Here is a 12,368-nt window from a genome sequence, read left to right on the forward strand (position 1 = left end):
GGGTGTAATTATGAATATTCACTAAATTATTTGGAGCATTTTATATAAAGATGATATCTATAAGATGTAACTATCGATGTTCTACTGTAGTTACAGAAGAGAGTTGCAACAAAAGAGCCACCGTAATAGCGGCACAACAACAACTCAACTTAATAACACTTTGCAGTTGTCGCTGCCCAGGGCACTCACCCGGTACTTTCCTCATCCACCCCAATGACCTCATCCTCCTCCTGCTTCTCCTACTCCTGCATTTGGAGGGGGACTGCATAAATTTGGAAGGCAGAACCTGGGAAGGAAAAACTTGATCACTTCCTTCTTTCCTTCTCGCCTTTCTCCTTCGAGTCGTTTCTGTTGTTGCCACAATTGTTGCGTGCCCCGTCAGGCAGTCAGTCAGTTAGTCCGCTAGTCATTTATTCGGTCAGTCAGGCATTCAAGTTGCCAGTCATTCAGTCAGTCAGTCATTGAAGTGTCCACGTGCGGGGATACGGGCCTCCACTCGAATGACCCGCTGGCAAACTTGCATCTTTGCCGAGACTTTTGCATCCGACAGCTTAACGGAATCTCTAGTTCCTTGCAGTGGAACACTCGGCAATTGAATCTTTGAGATACCATTTTTCAGTGACCTCTATGCACTTTTGATATTGGAAATTTGTAAACGATTTCAATTTTATATGACCATTTATGAACAAAAACTTGTTTGCTGATTGTGGTTATTGCGTAAAAAGGTATTGTTAGTGTAATGGGCAGTAAAGAACAAGCTTCAACCACAAAAAGAAATATTAACAAATTATTATTATTATATCTACACAGCATACTTTATTTTTTGCTTATGGAGTTTAGCAACATTATACCTGTATTAAGCCTAGCAATAAAACGCAGTAATAATAAACTAGCCTTAAAAACTAATTTAAAATTCCCTGTACAACTAAAATTGCGTTTAGCAATGGAAAGAGACTCTAGTCATTGACCCGAAGAAGAAACTGTTCTACATATCTCGTATCTTTCTCCTCCGTTTCTGCTACCTGAATTGGTCCGCATAATTTGCCTTTTGATGACACCGAGTCCACTATCTCAACCTGAGTTGTTCCACATGTTTGTCACGTGTGGCGACTGAACTCAATTGCCCTCGAGCTCGTCCTCCTCCTCCTTCAAATCCAAATCCCCTCCTGCTTCTCGGCAACAACTATCACAAATTGAAGTGCAGCGCGAGAATTGGAGAAAGAGAAAAGAAGAGTGAGGGAAAAGCACTTCCGCAGCTATTTTCCCCGCTTTCCACGAGCGAACAGTTGTCGATTGTTATGTGGAAAATGTCAAAGGCACTTGATATTGATCACAGTCGTGGTACAGATCTTGCGATACGCTGAGAGAAATTAATGGACGGTAATTAAAAAAATATATATTTCTATTCTTCGAAAAGGATTTGTTTAATGAAATAATCATGTTATTAATTTCTCAATAATGACACTGATTAATTACAAAATTAAATCATTTTATGATCATGTCTAGATGATTATCCTCAGATTTAAAACGTATACACACTAAAATGTATACAGCTTAAGATACAAACTGGTCAATATCTTATGGTTTTATTGACTGGAAAGCATTTTTATCTAATTGTTTTAGATGAAAACTAAGAATTCCTCACTTTGCAGTGCTCGGCTGTAAAACAAGCAAGCGAGGCACCAGCGAAAATAGAAAAAGGGGCCTGGATGCGTTGCACTTGCCACGCTATCGCGCGCTCTCTCCCACTGACATGCGGCACGAGGTGGCCTCTCGCTCGCACCGCTTTTAATTATAGCCACCTCTGCGTCGAGAAGTCGACGGCGTCTGCGAAGCGGAAGTTTGTTTAGGATATTTGGCATTGTCTGCTGGCATTTTACAAGCTCATGCAGCTGCCTGCATGCGGCGCCGTCTCTTCAGATGCCCTGACTTTCCTGCCACGTCCCTGCCCGCCTGGAATATCTGCCCCATTTGGAGACAGAGACGAAATACCCCACAACATCCGAGAGTCCATGATGCGAATTATTCAAATAGCTCGCGCCGCCTTTGGAGCGGTCTGCATGCGGGCCCATACACAGCTCGACGACTTTGGCATACAAATTAGATGCAGCGATAATCGACTATTCAGGTTGACTGCCTCAGCTCCCTGAATCACCTCACCACCCATCCATCCATCCAACCACATCACCCACATCCATCCCATTCCATACAAAATCCACACACACACTGCCTGCAAAAGCTTACCTGTCACGGGTTTTTGCTCTTGAGCGCCTTTAAAGTGAATTTTTCAGTCCCAAATAATCCCTTCTTTGATATGTTTTGCCGGTGCAGCTGCAAGAGAGCAATTTTCCGGATAGATTTTAGTTATTTTTTTTTTTTTTTGGCGAAATAAATTTTCAGTGACATAAATTCAACATGAAATTAATGCTAATCCTGCTGAAGCAAAAGCAGAAAATGTCGCAGACAGCAAACACGCACAAAAATAAAGACAAATGCAACTAAAATGAAAGCAGGTTTATACGATTAGATTTGGCATGGTACATGGAAATAGATATGTTGTGAAATGTGAGCAAAAATTGGTTGTTTCTTAGAATTAACAATATTCTTTAATTGATTTCAAGCATTCCAACAACGATTCTTGCTAGTTACTAACTTACCATAAAGGTAAAGGTGTTTATCGATTAAAGTAATATAATAGTTGAATATATTCAGTCCATTTATCGTTAAAAATAATAGCTTTAGGGCAAATATATGAATTAACCTGAGATATGATTTTTGCAATATTGCCACCGCATAAACCTGGTTAAGGAAAATGTCCTTTTGATTCCGTGTCTAGACCGAGGATAAGTTTTCTATGCTAAATGCTGCCATACGGAAAGAGAATGGAAAAGAGCGCAAAAGGACGACGGCTGAGCGGAAACTTCTGCAGCGCCATAAAAAGTCGCACAGAAATCAAAAATCAAGAGTGGAAACTTGCGGGCCAACCCCAGGAAAATACAGCCACCCACTGAAAACCACCCAGCCACCCGGGCAGCAGTGCAAGCACCACCCCGCATTCACCACCCACCGTTTGGGGGTGGCCCGCTGGCTTGGCTATTTGCCTTCTGGGAAGGACGAAGGACGCAGGAGCAGAAGGACGATGCGCGGAGCGTATCGCGTCTGGATCAGAAATTGCAGACGAGCCTAATGGGATAAACTACGTGGAGCACACACACACACACAGCTGGGTCCAGAATAATACAATATCTGTATCATGCGGAAAATCATATTCAAAACCAATAAATCTGGCTCGGCATATTAGTTTGATAGCTATAAGTCAAATAAGTAAATGTCTGTGAATGTTTAATTTCTATATGGGAAATTGTTAATATTAAAAATAGCTGTTAAGATTATCATACATCAATTAAGTCTTTGTTTATCTTTAAGAGCAATTACATACAATAACAGTATCTTTGACATTCCTTTGACATTTGCAAATAAAATCTTAAAGGATATTTGCAGGCCTTATAGGTTAGTATTCTCTTAATTACTTATTCATATGCGTATAGAAATCTGTAAGCGATATTAATATTTCTACCGCATCTGTACACCAGACGTCGTGTGACAAATTTGATGATGGCACTAGTGAGGAAAATACTGCGCGCATAAAAATGCATAAATGGAAAACAAAGCCGGCAGGAGCTCGGGAAATTGTAGTGTGTGGTGTACGAAATTTGCATTTCCACTTCATCGAAATTCGATGACTCGAAATACCCCCACACACACACAGGCACAGATACACACACACGCGGACATCGGTAGAGCCACCCACACATTGACAACCAGACAGGCGCCAACTGGAGGGTGGAAAGCCGGCTTGTTGTGCCGGCGAAAATGCGTAAAATAACGGCAGTTGGAGTGCTTTTCCTGATTTTACTCACCGGCAATTCTTCCGTTTGCGCAGTCTTAAGCTTTGTAACTTTGTTTCAACTACTTGTTTTTCATCACCAACTAGTATATTTAATAATATTTCCTCTACTTGAGCATTAGTTGCTGCGAAAATTGTAGAACAGCTTTGTGGGTAAACACTCACACACACCGACGCAATGTCGCGCACACACACACACTGAGCTTGTAGTCCCGCTAGAAAAGTGCCGCACTCACGAGCCGCGACGTCACGTCCATACGAATCCGAATTTGAATGGAGAATTCAGTTTGAGCGGTGTGGTGCGACCAGTCTCGTTTACTGCAATTAAAACCATACATTCGCAAAGTAGGTACGGTCACTTTGCAACTGTTAAGTTTTTTCCCTGTTAACCGCACTCATTTTATTTAACAGTACTGTTAAGGAATGTAAATGCTATGTTAGAGAAATAATGTAGCTTAAAATTGTGAATGTTATACTTCATGTTCACCTATGTTATTACTTCAAAGTCTGAAATCTATATAGTAAAAGAAATTTGTTCATATACATTCTGATTATTAGTATTAAGGCAAGTCAACAGATATAAGCTCATATATTGGATGGATAAAATGATAAAATATCACAAGTTTTAAAACAAGTAGTAAATAAACATTCAAATGAACCACCCTAACATAGCGCCATAGTAGCAGAGTTCCGTGGCTTTGTGCAGCAGCTGAGTACGGTCCCACTATTCCGCAGGATTCAACCGAATCACAAACAAAACGCGCAATTGCCTTTGATCGCAGATAAAGCGCGTATTTTTCCTGCCCAGCGATGACGGAAGTGCCGCCCAAGAAGCGCAACGCCTGCGTCATCGTGCTGGGCGACATTGGACGCAGTCCGCGCATGCAGTACCATGCCCAGAGTCTTCTGGAGGAGAACTACCACGTGGACATGATTGGGTATCTGGAGACGAGGCCGCTGGAGGAACTGACCCAACATCCGCGTTGCCGAATCCACGAGCTAACTGCCGTCCCAGTGACGAACCTAACGCCCAAACTGCGCCTGCTCTTCAAGGTCTTTTGGCAGACACTCAGTCTGCTGATGGCTCTCATTTCCATTGGCCGTCCCAGCTTCCTACTCGTCCAGAATCCGCCCGGCATTCCCACGCTGATTGTGTGCTATCTGTACTGTGCGGTCACACGGACCAAGCTGGCCATCGATTGGCACAACTACACGTACACAGTGCTGGCATTGGGAATGTCGAAGGGAGAGCAGAGTCCTCTAATTCGATTGGTTAGGCGACTGGAGCGATACTTCGGCTCCAAGGCACACACCCACTTCTGTGTGACGCGGGCCATGCAGGAGGATCTGCAGCAAAACTGGGGCATTGGGCAAGTCCTCATCACATCCATTTAAACGATGTAAATAACTAAACCATGACTCATATTTCAGGCCTGTCAAAGTTCTGTATGATCGTGCGCCCGCGCAATTCCATCCCATCGACTTGACTCACAAGCACGAGCTGTACCTGAAGCTGGCCAAAGACTATCCACAGTTCCAGGCCAAGGACGCCGAACAATTCGATGTTCTGGAGGCCACCGCTCTTACCCTGAAGCTGGCCAGCGGTATTGTGCAGTACAGACCTCAGCGACAAGCCGTGCTAGTTTCCAGCACCAGTTGGACGCCGGACGAGGACTTCGGTATACTCCTTAAGGCTTTGCAAGCTTACGAGGAGACTGCGCAAGCGGAGCCGTTGATTTATCCTTCCCTGCTGTGCATCATCACCGGAAAGGGGCCACAAAAGGAGCACTATGTGGCGGAGATCGAGAAGCTGCAATGGCAGAAGGTGTCGGTAATCACGCCCTGGCTGGAGATCGAGGACTACCCCACTGTTCTGGCCAGCGCCGACCTGGGCGTGTGCCTGCACTGGAGCACCAGTGGGCTGGACCTGCCCATGAAGGTGGTCGACATGTTCGGCAGCGGGCTGCCTGTCTGCGCTTACGATTTCAAGTGGTAAATAACCCTGCCATCTCTTGGCTTTATTATTATTTCATACTAACTACTACAAATGACTTTTTAGCCTTGATGAGCTGGTGAAGCACGGCGAGAATGGCTTCGTGTTTGGCGACCATGTTCAGCTGGCCGAGCAGCTGAGGATATGGTTCGAGAATTTTCCAAAGAATCCCAGCATCCAGGAGACTAGAGCTAGTTTTCAGCGCAAAATCCATGAGTTCCAGGAGCTGCGATGGCGGGAGAGTTGGCTCCAGATCGCGGCACCCGTACTGGAGGCATTTCTGTAGAGCATTTTGACAAAGATTTGACAATTACACGTTATGAGAGACTTTCTTTGATTGCTAATCGCTTTTCCTAGGTTAGTTACTATAAATTCTTTACACAAAAGGGCTTAAAACTTGCTTATGCAGATTATACAAGATGCTTATTTTATTTTTATAATCGTAGACAAAAGATAAAAACAATTGCTTACAAGAAAGGTATATTTACATATATACAAATACTTACCAAAAATATATTTTCTTTTATAAAGCGTGATTTCTTAGGAAAAAAATCTTTTTAATTAAAAAAGAAAATGGAAAGGTGACGGTGCCGATTTTTTTATTTGAAAGGCCACCAACATCGATAGTCTGAAATAAACATCGATGTATCGGAAAATAATAAAAAAATCGATGTTTGGACAGCTCTAGTTGCGGACGACGGTCACACTGCAAAACCAAACCGGCTGCGCAAAAATTACAATAATTTGTAATTAAAATTAATCAATTTTATTTAATTTCGTAACAATGAGCAGCGAGTGTCGGATCTGCGGCGAGCGGATATTCACGCCGCACCCAAAGAACATCTTCGAGAAGCGCAATCATCGCATTCGGATGGCCATCGAGCAAATCACGGGCTTAGAGGTGGCGTCCGTTTTATTTGTTGTCCGGAATTATTCATAATCCATGCATTTCCAGATCGTTTTGGAGAAGATGCTGCCCCAGCACATATGCGCGTGTTGTCTCCTGGACCTGTCCCAAGCCGTAGCCTTCAGGCAGCGATGCCTGGATACGCACGCAAATCTCCACCAGAGGAACTCCTCGAAGACGGGTGTCGCCTCAAAAGGCTCCCCGGAGGTTTTGCCAGTGCATAGTGATCCGCTGCTGAAACGGGAGGTGCTGGATGACACCGAGGACGATAAGGAGCTACTGGACGATGATAAGGAGTTATTGGATGAAGATAAGGATTTCTTGGAGGACGAAAAGCCGATTTTAAGATTTCCTCCGCCCAAAAAAATCAGGCTTGAGACCCAAAATTTATCGAACAGCCAGTCTCCACGAGTCAGGGTCAAGCGCCTTCGTGTGCCGGTGGTCGAGAAGGCAGATAGTCCACCGCCACCTCCGCGGGAGCTCGTCCGAAAGCCCAGAAAGCGGCGACCGAAACCCAAGGTCGATCGCTCGATAAAGCGATACGTGTGCGACCAGTGCGGTTGGTCGTTCAACGATCACAGCAACATGAAGGATCACAAGCTGCGGCACTTCGAGGAGAAGTTTTCGTGCGACGAGTGCGGCCGCAAGTTCTACACCATGCCACTGCTCCGATTGCACATTCGAGTCCATCACAAGGGCGAGAAACCGTACGTCTGCAAGTTCTGCGGTATGGGATTCGCCAATAGTCCCAGCCGCTGTCGTCATGAACGGTGAGTGCTGGCCTAATCATCACTAGTCCTTATCTATATAAACCTTAAAAACCTTGACAGTCAAATGCATGCCAACGAACTGGTCCACCCGTGCAAAATATGCGGCAAACGATTTAACAGCGAAAAGGGAAGGCAGAAGCACGAGGAGGGGCACAAGAGTGACCAACCGGATGTCCACATGTAAGAATCGTTAAAAAATACATATCAATAGATGTACAAACGCTCATTCTCTCACAGCTGCCTCACCTGCAACAAGGAGTTCAAGGAGGCGCAGTTTTTGCATCGGCACTACTCCACAAAGTATCACCGCAAGCGGGTCAACTTGCTGGTGAATGACCCGAAAGAGGAATTCCAGTCAGAAGGTGATCCGGCGGAGAGTCCAGGATATATGGAAGAGGGTCAGGCAGAAATGGAGGATAGCCAGGCTGAACTGGATGTAATACTAGAGAACATAGAGGAGGAGCAATATGAGGACCACGAGGAACTTCAGGATGTGGACGCGGATTTTGAGGACTTCGAGTACGATGAAGCCTTGGCGGAGGGAGAGGAGCTGTACACCTAACTTTAAGCCCAAACAAAAATTCGATTCTGTTGGCGCCACAAACTCGCCAATGCCAGGGATGCAGACTATTTGACTTTTTCGGTGGTTCAGAGAACTCCTTTGAACCACCAACCGTACGATTAGCACCAGCGTGGAAGGAATTCCACGTCGGTCTTGGATTTCAATTTGTTATAAAATATATTTTATTCTAATTACACTGCGCGATTTTTTTAATAAAAATTATATGGAACCAATTTTAAAAACGGTAGAAATAAGCCGAACGTGTGTTTTAGCTTGAACCTTTCTTTTTGGGAAAATTTAAACTTTCGCTTATAATATATACATTTTAAACTAAAAAAAACTTTTTCGGTGTTGTGTCCCTGGTTTCTAGAAAACGAGAACAGTTAGTTTTCACTTATCTGGTAACGCCATGAAACAGCTAATTTTGCCGCTTAAGGAGTAAACAGAAATTCTTGCATTGCGTACGCTCTTTTACCGTTTTTTTTTCTATAATTGACAACATAAACAGTTAAACTACAGCTGATTGTTTTGGGAATTCAACCGGGATAAATGATAAATGCTTGAAATGGAAAAGCCTTCGCAATGCCATTTGTGTGCCTCGTGTTTCCGACGCCTGAATCCCACGATTATTTTTAGCCTGGAAATTCTGGCCAAGATCAAGGATCTCACTGGAATATGGGTATGTTTATGGCTTTTTTGGCGTCTGAATGGCATAACCCAGTTACTCCATTTACAGTTAGAACAGAATGAACGCCAGCCGCGTCATATTTGTCCATCTTGTCTGAATGACTTGAACACATCGATTAAGTTGAAGAATCGCATTCAACGAGTTCACGATGAAGCAACACTAAGGTGGGAATATGGGCTTGATGAAGATCTAAGTAGCACTGTATCCGATATAGAGCCAGAAGAGGATTCCAGTGACTTGGAATCGGAGGAGTCCCACACTACTTCGTATTCGGAGCACCAAGAAGGAAAACTATCTGATTTGGAAAACTATCCATTTGACAAAAAAGCAGAGGAATTCGAAATTGATCTAAATCTCGACAATGGAGATAGTAGAAACGGACCACATAATCCTAATGATTCGGAATCGCCCTTAATATTTAAGTATAAAAATCCATTAATTGAGACTACTTCGTTGGCAAAAGAAAACTTGCCTGAAACAGTTGATGCACAAAGCCCAAAAAAGGGAAACTTTATACAAATTGGAAGCGATCTGAGCCTACTTAAAACGGGTCCCTCTATTAAGGTAGTAAAGCCTCTTGCATTATTTCCAGAAGGTGGGGCAGCTGAGAATGTACCGCCTGCAAAGAGGAGAGCTCGGAAAATTCAATCCCTGGAGTGCCCTAAGTGCGAAAAGGTCTTCAAGACTCCATACAACCTGAAGACGCACATGGTGCGCCACACGGGCGAGAAGAACTTTCCATGCACGTTCTGCGACAAGCGGTTCGTCACTAAGTATCTGGTTCGTCTACATGAACGAGTGCGACACATGGGCGAACAGCCGTTCAAGTGCAACTTCTGCTCGAAAACGTTTTTTACAAGTTCAGCTAAGTCGCGCCATGAGCGGTAAGTCCTTACTGCATTTGTATTTAATTTTAAAAGCGCTGACATAAACCATTCCCTATCACTATGACAGAATACGGCACATCAGAGATCTGAGCTACCAATGCGACCAGTGCACCAAGAGATTCAATACCAAGACCTGCTTGAATAAGCACAAGTTCCTGCACACAGGTCTTAAGCCCTTTGAGTAAGTGAACTGATATGAAACTGGAGTATATTCGATACAAGTCGTGTATTTCCCTCTCAGCTGCGTAATTTGCCAAATCAACTTTGCCCGAAAGGCAGCGCTAAGGAGACACTTCGATTCGGTTGCTCACCTGATTAGGGCAAACGCCATCCTGGAAATCGAAGGAGAGCACTGATCCGCCTATGAATTTCAGATCGCTTTTAATCCCGTCTTGGAAGATGCGGACTATGTAGTCCAATTGGAAGCACGACTTGAATAATTTTAAGGCTCAGGATATCTAGACATAAATGTTTGAACGTATTCTTATTATTTTGGCACTGGATTGCCCTTCGTTTGCTGTAACTTATTTGTATTACGTTTTTGTCATTTGGTCATTTTTTAATACTTGTTTAAAACATTAAATAGGAATTATTTACCACGAAAAGCAAATGCTTGGAGTATATTCCATAACGACTTTCATAACAACCCTTGAATAAAAGGTGCCATTTTCAAATTCTGGCGCCACCGCATTCACCAGAGACGCGGACCATAACAACAGTTCCCTGCGAATGGCCCAAAATGAAGAAGCAGCTCTTTATAAAGTAAGGAATTTTGGCTCGAAAAATAACTCTTGGAAATGACGCCACAATGCCGGTTGTGTGGAGATTCAATATACACGCAAAATCCAGTTAACATATTCGATGAGCGCATCAAAATGGTCAGGCAAATCGCATTGGTCACGGGCCTTTGGGTGAGTGTGTAAATTAAATTGACAAAATCAAACCGCTAATTCTCTTTTGGCTTTCAAGCTCACCGATCACTCAAAGATGCCCCGGAATATGTGCTCCTGCTGCCTGCTGAGCTTGAAGAGCGCCATTGCCTTCCGGCAAGTCTGCATCAATACCAACAATCGACTGACAACCCAGCGCCGAAGACTGGAAGCCAAGGACGACGGATGCTGGGATGATCCACTGAGCGACGCGCACGAGGTGCTGAAGATCAACGATGCGGAAGTGGAGCAGGAGGTGTTGTACGAGGTGTCATATGCGGATAATGAGGGACTGGAGGAGGACCACGACCTGTTTAAGGAGGAGGAAGAAAGCGAGGTTGATGAGCAGAAGGAATTTGTAGATATTGCCAGCGAATTACCCTCCAATAAGGAGGATAATGAGCAAGAGCAAAAACAGGAGTGTGAGGATATGGTGGATAAAAGGAAAGGACATGATGCTGGCGAGGAGTCACAGGAATATGAGGAGTCACACCCAGATGAGGAGGACGAGCTTTGGCAGAACGAGGACGGCGACAGCGATACAGAAATTGATTCAATGTCAGATAGAAAAGCCACGTCGCGTCAACCGGCCCTTGACGAAGATAAGAAGTCTATTCGAAAATACACCAACAGGTCATCTCCCAAAAACGACGATACTGACATTCTGAAAACTGCGAAGAAAAAACGAAAAACCTACGTAAGCCGAAAGGTCCACGTCTGTGACCATTGCGGCAAGAAATTCACCGACAAGGGCAACTTTAACCTGCACGTGCTGCGCCACTCGGGCGTCAAGCCCTTCGAGTGTCCTGAGTGCGGCCAAAAGGAGTTCAACAGGTACATCCTGAACATTCACATTCGGGTGAAGCATCGCGGAGAGAAGCCATACGCCTGCCAGTTCTGCGACGAGAAATTCGCGCACAGTACTATGCGATCGCGCCACGAAAAGTGAGTCTATAGCATACCTTAAATCCCTAAAATGCCCCCACGAACACTCCCATTCTTTCAGCCGGGTACACCGGAACAGGAAATCACCAAAGAACTTCAAGTGCAACTATTGTGACAAGCGATTCGAGTCGAACTACCAGAGGGCCAAGCACGAGGTGGTCCACACTGGCGAGCGTAAATTCCAGTAAGATCTTATGAAGATATATGGCTAGATTTGTTTCTCCATGCGCCATTTGGAAAGCCATTATTTACAACACTACCATATTCCTTTAAATATCAATGATCTTATTATTTCCTGGTAAAAATGTTATGAATTCCACTTTGTAACTCTTTATCTTCTATTATCCACTGTATCCATCAATAATGTTAACTATTTTCTGATTGAAAAGTTACTTTTTCAAATGTTTAATTCTGTTTTTATCTACTTTCCCCTCAGCTGTGAGGTCTGCAAAGTGTCCTTCACACGGAACTCGAACTTGAGGACCCACTACCGCTCCGGGCAGCATCAAAGGAGACAGATCGCAATGAGTGCTAAGTCCGAAAAAGATTCCAAAAATAAATAAGGTACAAATGTTTTGTTGTTAAGTGTTGTAATCCGTTTAGAGACCTAATGTTCTTATCTGTTAACAATTGTAAAATTGTAATAGCATAAAATTATTTCTAAGAATTTAATAAGATTAAATATCATAATATATCTGACTGTGATTTGGGTGTATCGATCAGTTTTAAAAGTGGATATCTCATCCTCTTAAATATTCTGCGCCAGAGGAACTAATTACA

At 43.8% G+C, this 12,368-nt stretch overlaps 5 protein-coding genes across 11 annotated transcripts in view; 4 read left to right on the top strand and 1 right to left on the bottom strand.

Annotated features, from left to right (window-relative positions):
• The window catches only part of LOC117142860 (protein tincar), a 60,892-nt gene extending 56,705 nt beyond the window's left edge, over positions 1–4,187 (bottom strand). For 3 of the 6 annotated variants that reach the window (XM_033307112.1, XM_033307111.1, XM_033307110.1), the window contains exon 1: positions 3,921–4,186. The gene's annotated coding sequence lies outside the window, so the exon portion shown is untranslated. Of the gene's footprint in view, positions 1–2,244; positions 2,332–3,920 lie in introns of all 6 variants that reach the window. The other 3 variants (XM_033307109.1, XM_033307113.1, XM_033307114.1) reach the window with 2 other exon arrangements.
• A 422-nt stretch (positions 4,188–4,609) lies between these two features.
• On the top strand, positions 4,610–6,313 carry LOC117143964 (chitobiosyldiphosphodolichol beta-mannosyltransferase). Its single transcript, XM_033308897.1, has 3 exons — positions 4,610–5,277; positions 5,339–5,899; positions 5,967–6,313. The coding sequence occupies exons 1-3, from the start codon at positions 4,718–4,720 to the stop codon at positions 6,184–6,186; spliced, it is 1,341 nt and encodes a 446-aa protein (XP_033164788.1). The 5' UTR covers positions 4,610–4,717; the 3' UTR covers positions 6,187–6,313.
• Positions 6,314–6,585: 272 nt separating this feature from the next.
• Positions 6,586–8,335, top strand: LOC117143965 (transcription factor Ouib). Its single transcript, XM_033308899.1, has 4 exons — positions 6,586–6,801; positions 6,856–7,577; positions 7,638–7,757; positions 7,815–8,335. Exons 1-4 carry the CDS (start codon positions 6,685–6,687, stop codon positions 8,137–8,139), a joined length of 1,284 nt encoding a protein of 427 aa, XP_033164790.1. The 5' UTR covers positions 6,586–6,684; the 3' UTR covers positions 8,140–8,335.
• A 240-nt stretch (positions 8,336–8,575) lies between these two features.
• LOC117144295 (protein krueppel) lies at positions 8,576–10,261 on the top strand. 2 transcript variants are annotated; one of them, XM_033309399.1, is made up of 4 exons: positions 8,576–8,818; positions 8,876–9,711; positions 9,782–9,895; positions 9,956–10,261. In XM_033309399.1, the coding sequence occupies exons 1-4, from the start codon at positions 8,696–8,698 to the stop codon at positions 10,068–10,070; spliced, it is 1,188 nt and encodes a 395-aa protein (XP_033165290.1). In that variant the 5' UTR covers positions 8,576–8,695; the 3' UTR covers positions 10,071–10,261. The 2 variants fall into 2 exon arrangements, with proteins under 2 accessions (XP_033165290.1, XP_033165291.1); XM_033309400.1 differs by lacking the exon at positions 8,576–8,818 and having other exon boundaries at positions 8,929–8,991; positions 9,420–9,711.
• A 154-nt stretch (positions 10,262–10,415) lies between these two features.
• LOC117144293 (transcription factor Ouib) lies at positions 10,416–12,293 on the top strand. Its single transcript, XM_033309397.1, has 4 exons — positions 10,416–10,625; positions 10,684–11,588; positions 11,650–11,772; positions 12,025–12,293. Exons 1-4 carry the CDS (start codon positions 10,512–10,514, stop codon positions 12,149–12,151), a joined length of 1,269 nt encoding a protein of 422 aa, XP_033165288.1. The 5' UTR covers positions 10,416–10,511; the 3' UTR covers positions 12,152–12,293.
• Positions 12,294–12,368: the final 75 nt, after the last annotated feature.

Source organism: Drosophila mauritiana, chromosome 3R, assembly GCF_004382145.1.
Source record: "Drosophila mauritiana strain mau12 chromosome 3R, ASM438214v1, whole genome shotgun sequence".
Taxonomy (NCBI): domain Eukaryota; kingdom Metazoa; phylum Arthropoda; class Insecta; order Diptera; family Drosophilidae; genus Drosophila; species Drosophila mauritiana.